This window comes from Sturnus vulgaris, chromosome Z (genome assembly GCF_052056855.1).
Source record: "Sturnus vulgaris isolate bStuVul1 chromosome Z, bStuVul1.hap1, whole genome shotgun sequence".
NCBI lineage: Eukaryota > Metazoa > Chordata > Aves > Passeriformes > Sturnidae > Sturnus > Sturnus vulgaris.
The window spans coordinates 811,759-829,608 of record NC_142283.1 but is presented as its reverse complement, the minus strand read 5'-3'; the positions used below and the strand labels follow the sequence as shown (position 1 = coordinate 829,608).

Genomic DNA, 17,850 nt, shown 5'->3' with positions numbered 1-17,850 from the left:
AAATCCACAGAGCGGGCACGCACCAGCTCAGGAGTGTGAATGCAGGTTAATTAAACTCTGCACATTCTGCACTGACAATCTCGTATATATTCATATCTTCCCCTTTTTTAAAAAATGTTGAGATTTCATCCAAGTACTGAAGTTTTGAAGCGCTCATTTTTTATATGGGCTCCAAAGTTTCACAATCTCTAAACTGAAATGGACACTCCTGGTATAACAGAACAGTACATCTCTCCAGAAATACTTTACAAGCTGCAGTTGTGTTACACTTTATTGACTCAAACACACATCATTTCTATAGGAGTATTTATGTTTAACTCTAAAGATGAACTTACCATCTGAATGATATCCTCTATTTTCAAATGGTTATCGTCCTGATCATCCTGGGAAAGAGTCCTGAAAAATATAGTAGCAGAACATCCTGCATAAATAAAATTGCCTATGGTGTTGATAAAACCTTATCACAGATCAGCAAAATGGTTTATCTAAAATAAATCTTAAGTCTGCAATTGAGTAGGTAAAGAAAAAAAAAATCTGTAAAAAAAAGTAATGTCTTGCTTTAAGTAAAAGTGGATTAAAATGTTCTAACATCAGAGACAAGTAAGTATTTCCATGGAGGTTTAGGATCTCTCAGCTAATGAACCTGGAAATTGTCCTGTTCAGTGTCCCACACTGAGCTCAGATGTGGAAATGAACAGCAAACTGCAGCTTTTACTTGCAGCTAGGACATTATTTCCTTTCTGGAATAAAAGTGTTAATGAATGTTTCCAATTCTGCTGCAGAAAACCTGTGATTATTATGGTTATTTCAGAGTAATGGATCAAAAATTAACTAGGCAAAAGTAAGTATTTATCAAACACCATCTACCCTGATGTAGTATATTGGCACATAATTACAAATCTTAAAAATAAATGCAGACACACATCGGCAGGATCTCACACACCTCCTTCCCTCCATTTGCAGCCGTCCAAATCCACACAGAACACTTTTTTTAATTTTATTTTTTTCCACAAGGGCTGGAAACACCTTGTGCCTGATGGGCAAGGCGTGTTTACCTCTCCAGGAGCACCCTAAGCCTCTTGCCTGGATAATAAAGGAGTGCAGCCTCAGTGCCCGTAAATAGCCTGGCAATCTGTCCTGCAGAGCAGCTTATTTTGTGCTGGAAGGTGTGGTTCACCCTGTGACAATGAAAGCCACACTGTCCCTCTGCCCCAGGCATTCTCATCAACCTCGGAAAATCCACCATCTGCATTACTTAAATACAACTTTATGCTGGATCAGCTTCTCGCCCTTGAGACAGGAGTTGTTGCATTTGCTTGATATGAAATAAAGTATGAAACATGGGGTTCTTAAAAGACTGAAAGCAGTTAACTTCCCTCCACCTTTGCTTCCTGATACTCTCTACCATGACATCTCATGTTTAATGTAGACTTTCAATCTGTCATTCTAAACAGATGCTTTTTTCCTAGCACAGTGGTCTCATGAAGAAAAAAATCCACCAAACCAACTCTCCTTTTATCCATAAACATTCCTCAGTGAAATCTGCAGAGGACAGCAGACCTGTAGACTGGATGAAGGTATTTTTTTGACAGCAGCTTCCACTTCAGTCTGTGCTGTTTCAGCAGAGGACTGGGGACACTCCCTGGGCTGCCCAGCCCTGCTTGGACAGGTCCCACTGCACTCCCTGGAGAGCTCCTGGGAGCTGGGAAGAAGCAGATCCTTGTGGAAAAAGTCACAGGGAGAAAGAGAAAGGGGCTCTCCTGAGCAGCATCACCCCTGGGGAGGATTGAGCAGGGTGACTCCTCCAGTATCTTCAGAAATGAAGAAAAAAATTATAAAAGAAATAAATATCTTTCTAATTCTTAGAATCATCAATTAAGATTCTCTCTCTCTGTCTCACTATTCTTCATGCCCAACCAGGATATATATTAAAATAATTTTCTACCTGCAAACATTAGCATGAGCATGTATATCTCGTCCTTTCTTTGTGGTGCATAAAGCCTATTAAAAATATTTAAAAGCTAGTGCAAGTTAGAGAGCCTGAGATGTGTTGTTTGCTGAGATCATACAAGGCAGACAATAGTTCACCCATCACATTCTGACATCTGCATATCCCTCGATTTCATTTATGTTTAGTCTGAAGAAAAAGAAGGAGAAGCTGTTTCTTGAAGTAACCTGTTTTTCTCCAGATACGTTTATCTATCAAAGTTATTCAGTTCTGTTCAGTCTGAATTTATACCTTCCTGCTCCTTTATCAATTAAATTTTATCCAGATTTCAGGGGTTAGTAATCCAGGCTGATAAAATCTCAAGCAAAATGTACATTGAGAGGTTTGCCTAGCTTTCAGAACAAATACTGAATTTAAAAAAGCTTTTTTACCCTGAAGAGAAACCCTGTCAGTCCACACAACAGAAATCCCATCATGCAAGAAACACCAGCTGCTTTGTTGGATGACTCAAGGCATGAAGCAGCTCAGCATCTCCCATCAACATTTTCCTTGTCATTCATATTCCAAACAGAGCCTTTTCCAGAGCTGACCATGATGCATCTTTGGAACACAAACCAAACTTTCCTCCTCCTCTGATCTCTGCTAGCAAGGGGATGGATTTTCCAAGGATGTGCACGCATGCAAAGGCTGGGGCAGTTTGTAAAAAGACATTTTTTTAACCAATATCCTTCAGGGAGCCATAGAAAATACCCGTGGTAAGCCTCAGAAAGCATGAACTTCTTTTCATGAATGCTTGAAATTTTTTTTGTTTTGAATTTTTTACAATAAATGCTTGTCCTGAGCCCATTCTGCATTTGTCAACCTTTCAGACTCAAGAGTAGACCACAAAAACTGAGATGTTGAGAAGCCAGGGCCTACAGTGACAGCTGACAGGCAACCCAGAATTCTGACAGAACACGTTTTAGATAAAGTGCCTGCAGCAAGCACCTCTGCAGAACAACAAAATTTTATAGCACTCACTTAGCAAGTGGGTGAGTGACTATTTTTATGAAGGGCACATCAACTGGATTGCTCCTCCTTCCCATTTTCAACCTGTGCCAGAGAAACCTTTTGAATGAGTTTCATCAAAACTTCCAGTTACGACAGATCTGTGCTTTCTTATGAAAAGCACGCTGTCAGAAATCTTCAAACAAATTGGTTTCAGTAAAACAACAGTAAAAAAAAGCCCTTCAGTCCCAGGTAATTCATATTTTCCCTCTGAGTGTTGTTAGCTGACAGGTGTCAGTTCAGAAGGAAATGAGGAGGATGACATGTCTCCAAGGAGCAGGGCACAGCCTGAGCAGCTTTTCTCAAAGCCAGAGCCTGGAACAGGAGCCAAGAGAGGAGCACAAAGCCTGGGAGAATCTCTGCACATTCTGCAAGAGGACAGACCCTGGGGGTCTCCAGGACATCCAGGGGGATTCACAGCAAACCCTGGGCTCTGCCATTGCCCATGGAGAAACAGCCAGGATGCCCAAATTCAGGGAATTTAGTGGAGAGGATCTCCTGCATGGCAGGGGAGAGACTGAGGCAGGAGTGCTGCATTCCCTGCCTTTTCCTCTTTGTTCTGTGGTTTGGTGCACAGGGTCCCACCACACAGGGCTCCTTGCTGGTGCAAACCCTTCACAATGGCCCTAAGAACCTATGGAAGGCTGAAGGAACTCGGGGAACAATTTTTTCCCACCGCAGACCCTCTCTCCACAGTCAGAGCAGTGACTGCCACCTGCCAGGACAGAGAATCCCCCCTGGGATGCAGAGAAGGGAAGGATGCCCTGGCAGGGATGTGGAGCCTCTGCAGGGAGGCTCAGTGGAGCTGCTCAGCTGTGGGCCAGCAGGAGCCTGGTTCCTACAGCAAACACTGATCTCTGCTTGAGAAAGAAACAGCCAGGGCTCTCCAGGCTGGGGCAGAGCAGGTTCAGGGCTTGGAACCAGCCAGGGCAGCACGGGGCAGAGAGAAGCCCTCACATCCTCCTCCTGGCACTGCTGTTCCTAGTGGAAAAGCAGGAAAAGCTGTGTCCCTGCGGCCCTGCAAACCCTCTGGGCTGGTGCAGCTGTGCTGCCAGAGAGGGCACAGGCAGGTCAGTGTCACCTCTGTGTCCCTGCTCATTTCCCACCTGCCATGAAATCATTTCCAGATTGGCACAAGAACGCTGGCAGCCTGCCAGGAAATCCAAATCCCCTGTGGGACACATATTGAGAAAGTAAGAAAATTACAGCCTGAAAATATTCCAGGCTGGAGCTTCTCAGCTCTGTTCCCAGCCCATGAGCTGCTCCAGCTCAAGCCAGGGAGAATTTCTCCCAGGGTGATCATTTGGTCACAATAAAAAGGAATTAATAACAAAGATAGAACACCTGTTGTGGCGTGTGCCCAGGCCCTGGCAATGGGGTGTCTTCTCTCTGAACCAATCTCCTTTTCTCTGCTCTGGGAGTTGCAGTCCTGCTATAAAACCGAGTGTGTTTGTGAATAAACTTGGCTCTTTCTTCCTGTCATGACAGACCACCATGGAGCTGTGCACCTTATTTCTGCTGCACTTAAAGGGTTAAAACCCCTTTCCACGGCTAACAGAATCTACTCCCCCGTTTGATATTCTGATTATTGCAAGGCTGAGTTGTCAAAGAGCAGCTGGTTCTGCCTCTGAACGCAGCACCACACCTGGAGCTGGAGGAGCAGAGGATGCCCCGGGACTGAGAGCTCACAGGACAGCAGGTCCCTGCTCCCACCACCAACTCCACTGGGCTTTTTAAACCTTATAAATATTTCTATTTTAACAATGTAAATATGGATTATTTTCTAGATATTAAATAAATAGAAATTAATAAGTATTAATAATAAATAAATAGGGAATGTAAGTATGCAATAAAAATGAAGGACTGTGGAAGAGCAAAGCAAAGTGCACTCATGTGTCAGTGTCACAGATAAAGTCACACACAAACAGCTGCAGATTATTCCTTATGTCCTATAAAGGGAATTACAGGACATAAGGAATAATCTGCAGCTGTTTGTGTGTGACTGTATCTGTGACACTACACAGTTAACTCCATAGCCTTGCTGAGAGCCCGTGTCTCCAGCAGCAATTACAGTGTTTGTTAAACTCTGGAAATCACTGTTAATTACCAGACATTTCCCCCGGGTGATCTGAACATCTCCCCCTTGAAAGGGTAAGAAATTGTATTGAAATAGAAGTGGGATTGAAATATCACATCCATGTATGCTTAGCAGCACTGCCAGTGTTGAAAAGCAATAAAGGAGATTTCAGGCAAGGCTAAAGGAAAAACTCTATTCCCTTTCTTTTCCTTTACAAAAAAAATTAAAAAAATTGAACATGAAATTTCAGAGAATGGTCAAAAATTCAGCCTGAATTTTTGAAAAATTTGGAGAAATGGAAGTATCTGATGAGCTGTATCCACTGGTGTATCAGGCAGTGTGCTCAGGTACTCAGTAATCAGTTCTAGGAGGGGAGAGAGGAGAAACAACAACAACCATTTCCTAGAACAGCAGTGAAGGGATGCAAATGGAGACCATTCATTGTTTACACACAGACACAAAGGTACATTTTTTGATGCAACTGCTGGTGGAAATTGGCTAATTTGAAAGCAAGCACAATAAATTGCTGACCATCTTGTATGGCAGAGGCCTGTAAATCCATCCCTCCTGGCAGGAACAGCAAACCCAGGCTTGTTTTCAAACATTTCCTTAAGAGGCCCAAAGTTTTAAGGTAATTTTACCCACTCTGAGTAGAACCTTTGCTGCCAATCAAGAATATTTCACATTATCAAAACACACATCATCCTCATCCTTCTTGCTCTTGACTTGCTCTCTCTTTCAAAGAAACACATAAAATGAAGTTAATATTTTACTTGGAAGAGCAGCACACACAGTGTTATTAAAAGGAGGATTATTTTTTGTTTGTATAAGAAGAACGGTGCTTTTAATAAGAACTTATCTGTGTTTCTTATCTCTTGTCCTCAGAGGTGAATTTTGCAGCCATTTTTTTCATATATCTGCTGGAAACCTGTTGAATGGTCTTAGAAAATCCAGGCATGCTCTTATTCATTGCACACTTACAGGTTTACCTGCAGGATACTTAGATAAACGTTTAAAAAGCACACCGTAGATTTAACTGTGATTTTCATGGTGTCTTATTCTTCATCACTCCTCAGCCTGTAAATGTTGCAACTAATTTATTTATTTATTTACTCGTTGCTTAGTCTTTAAATGTTTGCTGCTCCTCAGGATTGTGGAACAATGCACTTGAAAATCAGTGTCAATAAAATATTCAGAGTTTGTAGGCGGAGCTGTTCTCACTCATGCTCGAGGGCTGAACTCAAGGCTGTCAGCTGCTCTGCAGCAAAGCTTCCCAATACAGGTATTTTTATCAATGAAACTTACAGCAGCCTCTGCTCTACGGTTCACAAAACACTTAGTAATCCTTCAAATTTGAATTCTCTGCAGGAAAACCCAACCCTGTGAATTCTGTGGTGCACAGTCTAGCTCACTCTGTGCTACAGTTAATGCGAAATAATTAGAAATGCATTTACCTCAGTATGTTTGCAGTAGCTTTCCTTTCCTGTGGCAGAAGGTCAGGGTCTCTCAAAACTTCCTCCAGCAAATTCAACACATTCATTTTCAGCTCGTTGTTCAGCTCAAAATCCTGAAAAAAAAAAAAGTTTTACTACCTTTAGGCTTAACAGTGTTGATCAAACAACAGAAAGGATATACTTTAATGAGTTTGCCTATTTTTTTCAATTAGGTTTGGGGGGTTTTTTGTTTTGGTTTGGTTTGGATTTTTTTGTTGGTTTTTCGTTTGTTTTGTTGTTGTTGTTGTTTGGTTGTTGGTTTTTTTTTCAATACTATTTTTGAAAGTATTTAGAAAAAGCTGTGGTAGCAAAACTGGCCACAAAGGCAGGGTCTCCCAAAGGTTGGGATTTTTCTCCTGTTTGACCTTTGCCTTCTGTGTGGAGAAGGGATGATCAGGTAACCTGCTTTTCTCAATTATCACCTGAGCTATTATGCATCTGTCCAAGACCCCCAGCATCCTCCCTCCCCTCTGTGTGTAACTGCAGCTCTGGCAGCACTGCCCAGCCAGGCAGGACCCTTGGCTTCCTCCCACTGCTTTCCTGAGTTTCTCTGCTCATCTGCCTCCCCTGTGGTGCTTCCCATCTCACACCCACCCTGTGGGACAGCTCTGCTTTTTGTGCAGCACTCCAGCTAATGACTTCTCCAAACAAGCTGGCCCTGCACTGAGGAGCTTCAGCATTTCAATTGCTGCTGGGGCAGACTCCTGACACAGGTCTGCACTTCAGGGACATGCAACAACCACTTGTGCTGATCTCTGAGTTTGGAGAAACAAGAAGAAGAGAGTATTTGACACTCTACAACCACAGAACGTACAAGCTCCGAGGTGGGCAGTTACAGCCAAGTTTGGGGCAGGCTCCAAAAACTCCTGTGCTCAGCTCAAAGGTAGCATTTTCTGACAGGAAAACCATCCCCAAGCCCTTCACTCGCCTGGTGCATCACAGATCTCCCCTGATAGCCCACAGCCACTCGCTAGCAGGACCAGGAGCGTGCAGAGCTCCCTCTGGTTCCCATGGCAACAGCAGGCACCGAGTTACGGAAAATGGGGAATATTCGGCACAAGAGGGTCGTGTTTCATTCCCACAGAACCCCCAGAGCCCCGCCTGTGCTGAGGGGCTCTGGAGACGTGTGGCTGTGGGAGCAGCAGAGCCAGCCCAGGTGAGCAGAGCCCAGGTGAGGCTGCAGGAGCACCAGAGCACTCCCGCAGCCACCCAGACAGGTGGAGCCTCATTTGGGAACGGGAGGGACCAGCTCAGACCAGGAGGGGAAGGAGGGCCCATCACAGGATGTGCCACAGCCACCCCTGCAGCATTTTTGGGGAAGGTGGCATTGGCCCAGTGCCAGCGCTCAGAAATCACCTGCCCTGGGCATCTCCCTCCTGTTCACTCCTCCCCACCTGGCCCTCAGGTAATTAATGCTCTGGAACCTGTTAATATCTGTGCCTTGTTTTTCTGGAGATGTTTATCCGTATTTGAGGGTGCTGAAGAACAAGAAGCATTAAGCATTGGATGGGGTATCAAAGATTCAGCTCAAAGCCAGGCAGAAGTGATTTCTGGGCACGGCACTCAGTTTGTTTTCTAAAACACATTTTGTACAGCCACGCTCTGAAATGCCTCCCTCAGGAGCAGTTTCAGCCCGTTTGCAAGGAAAGACGAGAGAATCTTTTCATTTATTTGAGGTATGGAAATGGGACTAATTAGAGAAAACACGAGGATTGTAACTAAACTACATGACAGTGCTGCGCACTCTGGTGATTTAGAGAAGAAAATAATTTGGAATATGAAACTATCAAGACTTGGTTAAAGGAGAAACCTTGAGCGTGCACAAGCCTAAGCAAACACAGTAATTAATGTCAGAGTTTGAACCTCAGTGGCAGACACTGCAAGAAAGAGGAGGGGTCTCTGCAACCTGTGCTAAAAAATATCCCGAACGGGCAGCACAGGTGTGCAGGACACATCGCCCTCCTCCCTCTGCACTGCTGGGTAAAATCACATCCCTGTGGTCAGCACTGTACCTCACAGCACAGCTTGCACACCACAACGCGTTGATTCTTTCCAGTACAAGATATTTTCTCTCAGGATGTGTTGTTTTATGGAAACCAAAGCTGTGACCTAAAAAGTCTGGAATTTTAAAAGTTCTTTCTTTTGTAAATAGGATGGGAGAGCCTCACCTATAATTATCAGATTCAGCCAAACCAAAGCATTTCCAGTTTTTGCATGTGTACATACTAATTCTTACAATAATGAGAATTAATAATTTGGTCATTAACATTAAACTTGTTTTACTGAGTAGTCTCCATAAGATAGTAGAGCTAGAATTGCTGGGGAAACTCAAAATTATGGTTTTCTTTTTTAAAGCAATGTCATCTGTTTCTCATGGTGTGATGAGGAAAAAAAACTATGAAAAAAAAAGGTGGGAATCAGAAGAAAAATGAAGAACTAATCTCTTTTCCTAGTGAAGGTCGTTATCTATGTGGCACTGAAATTCCAGTGATGAGCAATATATTAAGAAATAAAAAATAGGGAAAATACTGCATTTAAACATGTACACGTACATGTACACTTTTGTGGAAAAAGGTTGACATAAGAATGATACAAACACCAAAATACTTAGCAACCAACTCTAATTTTAAAATAATAACTCTAAATACATGCAGATTATCTCTATCTGTATTATGGGTGTCACATATGAATATTTATCTGTTTATACTATAGGATCTACAGGTAGCTATTTATGGCCCTAGATGTATGTGTATCACAGCTCTCTACATAATTTTACACCACTTTTTTGACTTCTAGTTCTAATTTACATCTCAGAGAAGGAACAGAATTGGTCAGAAAAGAATCCTTCAATTTTCCAGCAGGAACATTTCAATCTGACAGTGGTTCAGTGCTTCATGAGAGGGTCACATATCTCTAATATATTTTGGAGTATTTCTATTCTATTCTATTCTATTCTATTCTATTCTATTCTATTCTATTCTATTCTATTCTATTCTATTCTATTCTATTCTATTCTATTCTATTCTATTCTATTCTATTCTATTCTATTCTATATTATATCTTTTTTACAGTAGCCTAAAGATTTGTGAGTATTTTTCAGATTTGGAATCACTGGCCAGAAGAAAAGAGAGTGCAGCAGGGGCAGAAAAAAGGCAGGAAAAAAAGGCTTCACCATATTAGGATGACTTTTTAAACTAAAAACAGTAGATTTACTGTTGGTGGATTATACAGAGAACGTATTTTCAAGACTTGACATGAGCTCAGTGAAACCCCAGAAGTTTTTCCTCTCCCATTTATTTGAAGGTTCCTCAGTGAGAGGAAGCATTCTGCATCCAAACAATGTGGGGAGCACTGAAAAATCCAGACAAGAAAAATGGGAACATGATTTATGTTGGAGCAGGCCAGTGAGAAGAAGCACAAAAGGGCAGCAGGGAGGGAAGAAAGAGGCAGGAGGGGAGAGAGATCTACTGGAAGAGTTTCTGCAGGGAATTTGGAATATCTGCCAGTGGATGGGGATTGCCTTACAGTTTTTCAGGTATTTGTTCTCATGCCAGAAAGAAATGAGGCAATGACTGCAGTGGCAGCAGATGAGTGAGGCTGAGTCTTGTGCACAGCAGATCAAACACTATCAGAGTGAAGTTCCTCTGCTACAGCATTTCATTTGAGGCACAGAAACACACTTCGCCGACCACACACGACTGTGGTGAGCACAATCCCTGTAAATTCACCTGCAACAAAACACTGACACAGCTGGGAGGCAGAGATACATGGAATTACCACTGGCCTTGAGGAAAACTCATCCCTGAGCTTGAAATGTCTGGCTTACTTCAAGAAAAAAAGGCAAGGGCCACAGGTCTGGGGGTCAATTTGCAATGTAGCCAAAACACAGCGTGGCTTAAGTGTAGTTTGCTCACATTTCTACAATTAACTTAGTATAAACTCACCAGATGTCTTATTCATTACTTTATACCTTTCAATATGAGCTAAGTGAGCCTCACATAAAGGATTTTCTATCTGTATTTTTTTTTTCCAGTGAAATGGAAAGAAATGGAATTGGCCAATTCACATGAGCTATTTTTAACTAACTGAAATCATCTTTTCTTAGACAATGCTCTGTCTCCAGGTGTTCTCCCCAGCTCCCAAGTGCTGCTTTTCACCTGAGGCCTTGGAGAACGCTGCCAAAATTAATAGAATAGATTAATTAATTGATAGAACTAGAATCAGTAGTGTGTAGTTTGAGTAGAAGTGTGTAATATCACAAGGTGAGGGATTTGAAATTTGGAGTTTTAAAATATAGTAATAAGTAGAAAGTAAGATTAAGATTTTAGGGCAGACGTTTTCTTTCTTCTTCATGCATCTAAGTAGGATCTTGTTTAATTGGATGGAAAATGTTGCACTGCAGGTCACAGGTGTTTGGTTATTAGGTCAAAAATAAAAATAACTTAGGCGTTACTACTTAATTAGACAGTTTAAGTTTAAAAAACCTTGTAACAAGAAAAATAAGTTGCCATGTCACCATTTTTACCTTGTTAGGTAAAAGTGCTGTAGCACTCACTGTAACATAGATAAGAATTAATAAACATCTAAGTCCAAACTCAAAATTCCGTCTCTCATACTTTCAATCCCAACCCTAACAAAAAACAAAAACAAAAACAAACAAAAAAACCCCCAAACAAACGCAACCCCCAGAAAAACAAACAAGCAAAAAAAACCCCAAAAAACCAAAAAACCAAGAAAACCCAGTCACATCTCAAAACCAAAATGCAAACACAAACATTCTGCTGTTATTTAGGGCAAAAAGAAAGCTTTGCTGGCTTGCAGGTGCCTGAAAGAAAAAAAGAAAAAAACAAAAGAGAGGAGGGGTATGGAATAAAAAGAACAGAAATGTGAACAAAACAATCTGGAATACCAAAAGCTACCTTTCATACTGTGCTGGTTTTGGCTCAAGAGCTGCACAAGTTTGGCTGCTCTTGCTCAGGGTGGTAAAAATGTGTAAAAATTCAGGGGAGAATGTGTCACCTCACCTGGGGATGGCTGGTTCCCAAACTTTTATCTGTTCCTCAGCTCATTCCTTCGCTCCTTGTGCCCTCCCCACAGGGCTGCAGACCTGGCACTACCACATGCACATTTACTTGAAATCTAAGTGAGGCCTCTGCAGTGTATGACCCAACTTTTAAGAGCAATTAATTCTTTTCAAAGAGTTGTTTAGCATGATTTCAAAATAACAAAACCACTTTATGAAAGCCCCTCCACTATGAATAGGCTGATTCATTAATTTAAATGATTCTGTTTTCTGCTCACAGACAATTCTATGTATTAAATGCTGCCTGTGCTTAGATAAATTAGAGCAAAAAAGAAAAAAAATAAAAACAGATCTAAACCATCCCCAAAAGTGGTTTTGACACAGCTGCTGCAAGACAGTGGGATCTAACTGATTCCATAGCACCTTCCAAAGCCCAGCCAAGGGTTTTCCAGAGCAAAGTGAGCATGCACAAGGCACTGAGCCATTTGTTTGGATGAGCCCTGCACCCCCTGGGTCAGGCACTGACCCTGAGCCCTGCACACAGGGGAGCAGCAGGCTGAGCCAGGCACAGGGCTCCAAGGGAGGCACGGAGGACAGGGAATGGTGCAGGGGATGGTGCAGGGGATGGTGCAATAGTGCAGGGGATGGTGCAGGGGATGGTGCAGGGGATGGTGCAGGGAATGGTGCAGGGAAAGGTGCAGGGGATGGTGCAGGGAATGGTGCAGGGGATGGTGCAGGGGATGGTGCAGGGGATAGTGCAGGGAATGGTGCAGGGAATGGTGCAGGGGATGGTGCAGGGGATGGTGCAGGGGATGGTGCAGGGGATGGTGCAATAGTGCAGAGGAATGGTGCAATAGTGCAGAGGAATGGTGCATGCCAGAGCCCAGGCACAAATGTCTGTGTGTGAGCCCTGCACCAAGGCACAAGGCATCAGGACAGCAACTCAGGCACTGAATTTGCACCAAGACAGAGCTGGCTGTGCTGCAGAATTGCTCAGGAGCTGCAGCACTAAAGCAAGACTGCAGCACCATCCCACAGCTGACAGAGAAATAAACCCCACACATCTCCTGGCTCTGATTCTCTTTGCAGCCAGTGGTGAGGAAATGGCATTTTGCCAAAAAAAGAAGGGTGTGTCCTCCTGGAGTGGTGTGGGCTGCTGGTGACCATGAAAATCTCAGGACACTGCTGGACAGAGTGAAATTGCCCACTGTGTGCTGGGAGTTTTTGCAGCAAAACCAAATTCAAAGCAAGGTAGAAGGAAAACAATATCAAAATTGACATTTATCTTTGCAAACATCCACTTATTTTCACTTATTTTTACTTATTTTGTAAGCTGGGGGTTTTATTTTGTTTCGAGTTTTTTTAAGGATAAAACCTGCCCTTTCTTTTGAGAATCAAACCTGCTCTTGGCTGCTCATGAAGATGAAGGATGTCTCAACCAAGGTTGCTGAGTGTCCAGGGAACAGTGCAAATACCTTAAAACGCATAAAAGTTTTTGGCAGGTCTGTTGTTCTTAAAGAATTTCAACGCTGATATTGTTTGTCATTTTGGAAATTGAATAAGGATTTCCTCACCAGACACTGGTGGCTCAGGATCTGCAGTTTGTGCTGTTCCTGTGAAATAAGCTTGGAGCTACTGCTCTCCCATCTACATCTGTACTGCCAACATTTCACACCGTTTGGCCAGACAGGAATTCTTCACTAGTCCTCCTCACAGTAGTCCTGCCCCATATTTTCTGGCAGCAACCAGTCAGTCTTTTCTGCTTTGCTCAGGCCTGTCCTTTCTCTCTCCCTAGTTTCACAAGAAAATAACACAAAAAGCTGATTAAATGCTCTGCTGCCATAGCATTTCTTACTTTCCATGCCAAAGTCCTTGCATTTTGAAGTATTTGCTCTATTTGAAGAATAATGCACTAGGAGAGCTAAAGAATTAACATCTGACACCTTTGCCATGGAAAGAATGAATGGCAGTGGGAGACCAGTGCAGGTAACAGCTTCCACTTTGAAAATGCACCATGAGGTATTACTCATTATCTTTGTCCTCTCGACATTTTTATTGGTATTTTTACAATACCAATTGTAAAAATGATGCAAATGCAACTGCAAAAGAATTCAGTGAAACTACCTGCGTTTCCACATTTCCACAATCACATACATTTTAATTAGTGTAGAGGATCAAATCATGTCATAGAAGATATTTAATATGAACTGGAACACAATAAGCATCTAGAATAACAAAAAACTGTAATAACAGTCTGCTGCCACTTCTATTACAGCTCAGACTTTGCTTGATCCTGACTTTAATTTAAGAGGGAGTCAAAACCTGGTGTACATAGGCTGCTCCCATAACTTGAAATGATTAATCACTCCTGTGATACCAGGAGAGATTTTAGTGATCTCTTCTGGGCTGTTGAGCTTTCCAAACAAACCAATTTCTCCACTTAGACATCTCTTGCTGAGTTAATTCTCTAGCAAACTTAGCCTCTATGAAAATTAAACCCTTCACATGGGAAAACGGGAATTGATTTCACATGAGAGAGTTTGACATTGCTGCAGTTAGCTTTTGAGATGAAGTATCCTTTATTAGCAGCATGAAGTGACAAAGCAGTCTGTGCCATGAAGCACCATCTGCACAAGGTGTACAAAAATCTCTCATTTTCCTTCCTTCCTTCCTTCCTTCCTTCCTTCCTTCCTTCCTTCCTTCCTTCCTTCCTTCCTTCCTTCCTTCCTTCCTTCCTTCCTTCCTTCCTTCCTTCCTTCCTTCCTTCCTTCCTTCCTTCCTTCCTTCCTTCCTTCCTTCCTTCCTTCCTTCCTTCCTTCCTTCCTTCCTTCCTTCCTTCCTTCCTTCCTTCCTTCCTTCCTTCCTTCCTTCCTTCCTTCCTTCCTTCCTGCCTTCCTTCCTGCCTTCCTTCCTTCCTGCCTTCCTGCCTTCCTTCCTTCCTTCCTTCCTTCCTTCCTTCCTGCCTTCCTTCCTTCCTTCCTTCCTGCCTTCCTTCCTGCCTTCCTTCCTGCCTTCCTGCCTTCCTTCCTTTCTTCCTTCCTTCCTTCCTGCCTTCCTTCCTTCCTTTCTTCCTTCCTGCCTTCCTTCCTTTCCTGCCTTCCCTTTCTGCCGTTTATTGTCCTTTTCTCTCTCTTTTACTTCCCTTCCCTTCCCTTCCCAATTTTCAATACTCTTCCACATCCATGTCGAATTCTCCCAGCATGTTTCCCACCTGTCAGCCCAGAGGATGCTTTTATCCATGATATTGCACAAAACACTTGGATTTTTTCCCCTCCCTCCTCTTTCAGCACCATTTTGCCATCACCAACCAGACCCCCAGTGCTGCCAGGGCCATGGACGTGGTTTCCTGTGCACAATTCACCATGAATAAACATATGGAAATAAATAAGAGAATAAACTTCTGCATGAGAACACGAGCACTTTGACACAGGCAGAGCAGCTGGGCTGGGCTGGCTGTGGCATGAGCAGAGTGAGATATTGATCCCTGTGTGTTCCAGGGTGTGGGAAATAGGGAAAAAAAATACAAAACTCTCAGAAGGCTATGTGAAAGCAAATCTCAGGATAGAGAAATGAAGGAATGTTGAAAAAGCAAGGACAAGAAACACCAGGGCTGTGAGCTGTGCACAGACAGACCTCAGGAAAATATGTTAAGCAAGAGAGTAGAAATATTTAAGCTTAATAACAAACCTTTATCCTTTGTTTTAAGCTATTACAAGCAAGCATTGTTCAAAACAAGATGTACGTGCAGCTTTATTAATTGGTTGAGCAAACACTTGTCAGCTCTGACCATGATGCTATTGGCTAGAAAGTTGTTAAAAGACTTTGTAACTGAGAGGAATGAGGAATTTGTCTTTCCAACAAGCTGTGGGTCTGCTGGTAAATAAAACCAGCACTGAGAGATAAAAGAAACAATGGGATGGATTCCACTGATTGATGAATGGAAAAAGATATTTGCCTTTACAAACAAACTGCAGGGTTGCCGATCAATGAAATTGGATATTGAAAGGTGAAAGAAGCAATGGGGAAAAACTATGAATTGTATAAGAATTAAAAATTAAAAGGGAGGGTTATACATTAGAGGGGAATCTCAGGTATCAGGTGTTTGGGAAGTCTGTGCCTCTCCAGTACCTCAGCCGATGGGGAAAGAGAGAGGGAAATGTGAATAAAAAGGGAGGTGAGTCCTCCAAAAATCTGAGAGATCCCAGGGGAATGCCCCATGTTCTCTCACTTTATTGAATAAAATAAAAGGACTCCTTGTGGTTACTGCACTGCAAAGAGAGAGAAAGGACAGCAACACACACGGAGCTCTTTGGGGAAAAAAGGCCAATTTATTGTACAGACAGCCCGGATTTAAAGTGTGTCAGTGCAGCCAGGACAGGACAGGAGCTCATTGGACGATTGGGAAAAACATCCTTGGGACAGCACCTCAGGATGTGTCCCACGGGAAAGACACCAGGGGTTAATGTTGGTGATGAATTCCACTCTGTTTGTCACCATGTTGTCACCCTGGGAGACTCCTCCCTAACTGAAGCTGCAGTCAGCTTGTCAGCCTGGGAATGGAGCTGAGAGTCAGGAGAAATCCAGGCCTGGAAGGAATTTCCAAGCTGTAATTCCCCAGCTCTATAAATGTGTGTGTCCACAACCCCTCTGTCTCCTTTCAGGACACAAACCTCTGGCGTCTGTGGCTTAACTTTTCCTGACATAACCTGGAGAATTCATTCTGTGGCTGTCGGGGCGGGAGCTTCCACCGTCTCCCGTGTGTCCCTGTCTGCAAAAGGGCGGAACCACAGCTCAGAGACAGCCCTGTCCCGTGCCTGCTGTGGGGACAGGGCACACAATCCCAGCAGCAGAAGCGGGCAGTGCAGCACAGGGGGGTTACCTGTGAGTGTTTGGAGACCCAGTGGCGCAGGACGTTGAGCACGCGGTTGGTGGCGGCCCTGCGGATGATGAACTCCTTGTCGCACGTGCGCTCCGCGCTGCCGAACCCTGCACGCACAGAACACCCTGCAGTCAGTCACACGGGGGGAAACACCACAAACAAAAACAAAAATTAAATTTACCAAAAAAAAAAAAAAAAAAAAAAAAAAAAAAGGAAAGTTGAGATGTGGTTGCTGTGGTACAGAGAGAGAGAAAGAGACGGCCAAGACAGCGACACACGTGGGTGTCTTTAGGGGAAAAAGGCCAACTTTATTGAGAGGACAACCCGTATTCAAAGCATGTTATGGAGAACTAAGACAGGACAGAGCTCATTGGATAACTGGGAAAAACATCCATGAGACTGCACCTTAGAATGTGTCCCACAGGAAAAACACCAGGTGTTAATCTTTATTGTGAATTCCATTCTGTTTTGATCAGATTATCATCCTGGGAGAATTTCTCCCCAGCTGAAGCTGAAACCAGCTTATCAGCCTGGGAATTGAGCTGAAAAGCTCCAGCCTGGAATATTTTTCAGGCTGTGATTTTCCTAGCTTTCTAACAGAGTGTCCACATCGAGGTAGGCAGAGGGGGCTGGGTGAACTGGAGGCTCACAGGGAATTTCTGTGCAATGAAAGGAAAGGCACCCGAGGGAAATAAGAACATCCAGATGGGGAGGGAGCAGAAACCATTCCCAAAGCAGAGACTCTCTCTGAGTCCCTGGAAAGGGCCCCATGGAAGACAATACCTTAAAGATAAGAAATTGTTTGCTTAGAGTGACCAATACCAAGAACTATTTTGCCCCCCCTCTTTTTGTTATCTTTCTGTAATATTAGTGGTTCATTTTCCTCTTAGACAATTGGTTCCTTTTTCCCCTAAAGCCCTTTGTGGATTGGTTAGTTTTAGAATTCTTCTGGTAATTGGTGCAAAATATAAAACCTTTAAAACCTATAAAAACCCCTTAGAAAGCCCACCCAGTGGGATTTGCTAGACTGGACTCCCTTCACAGAAGAAATAAACTCTAAGGAGTTTTCCTGTTTGCACTTCTCAATCTCTACCTCTGCTGGCTCATTGTGAGCCTGAATTCTATGTGGGCAAGGCTTGCAAAGGTGCTTTGTTGCCAAGACCTGCCTGGGCAGTTCTGGGGTCCCAAGGAGGCCCCCACCACTGGAGGCACCTAGACCAAAGGAATTCTGCAGCATCAGTGCAACACAGCCTTGCCCATCTCAGCACTGACACCTCCCAGGCTCTGCTTCAGGGAAATGAGGCTGAAAAACTCAGTTTAGAAAGGTGAAGAATAATCGCCTGTGTAATTAAATTTCAAGGCCTCCCTTTGGCATGGAAGAAA

General features: G+C 43.3%; 1 protein-coding gene across 7 annotated transcripts in view; it reads right to left on the bottom strand.

Annotated features, from left to right (window-relative positions):
- The window catches only part of RASGRF2 (Ras protein specific guanine nucleotide releasing factor 2), a 119,241-nt gene that overhangs the window by 10,952 nt on the left and 90,439 nt on the right, over positions 1–17,850 (bottom strand). For all 7 annotated transcript variants that reach the window (XM_088155995.1, XM_088155998.1, XM_088155996.1 and 4 more), the window contains exons 18-20: positions 16,468–16,574; positions 6,527–6,639; positions 336–396 (exon numbers count right to left, since the gene is read on the bottom strand). In XM_088155995.1, the coding sequence (XP_088012121.1) occupies positions 336–396; positions 6,527–6,639; positions 16,468–16,574 (281 nt within the window). The remainder of the gene's footprint in view (positions 1–335; positions 397–6,526; positions 6,640–16,467; positions 16,575–17,850) is intronic.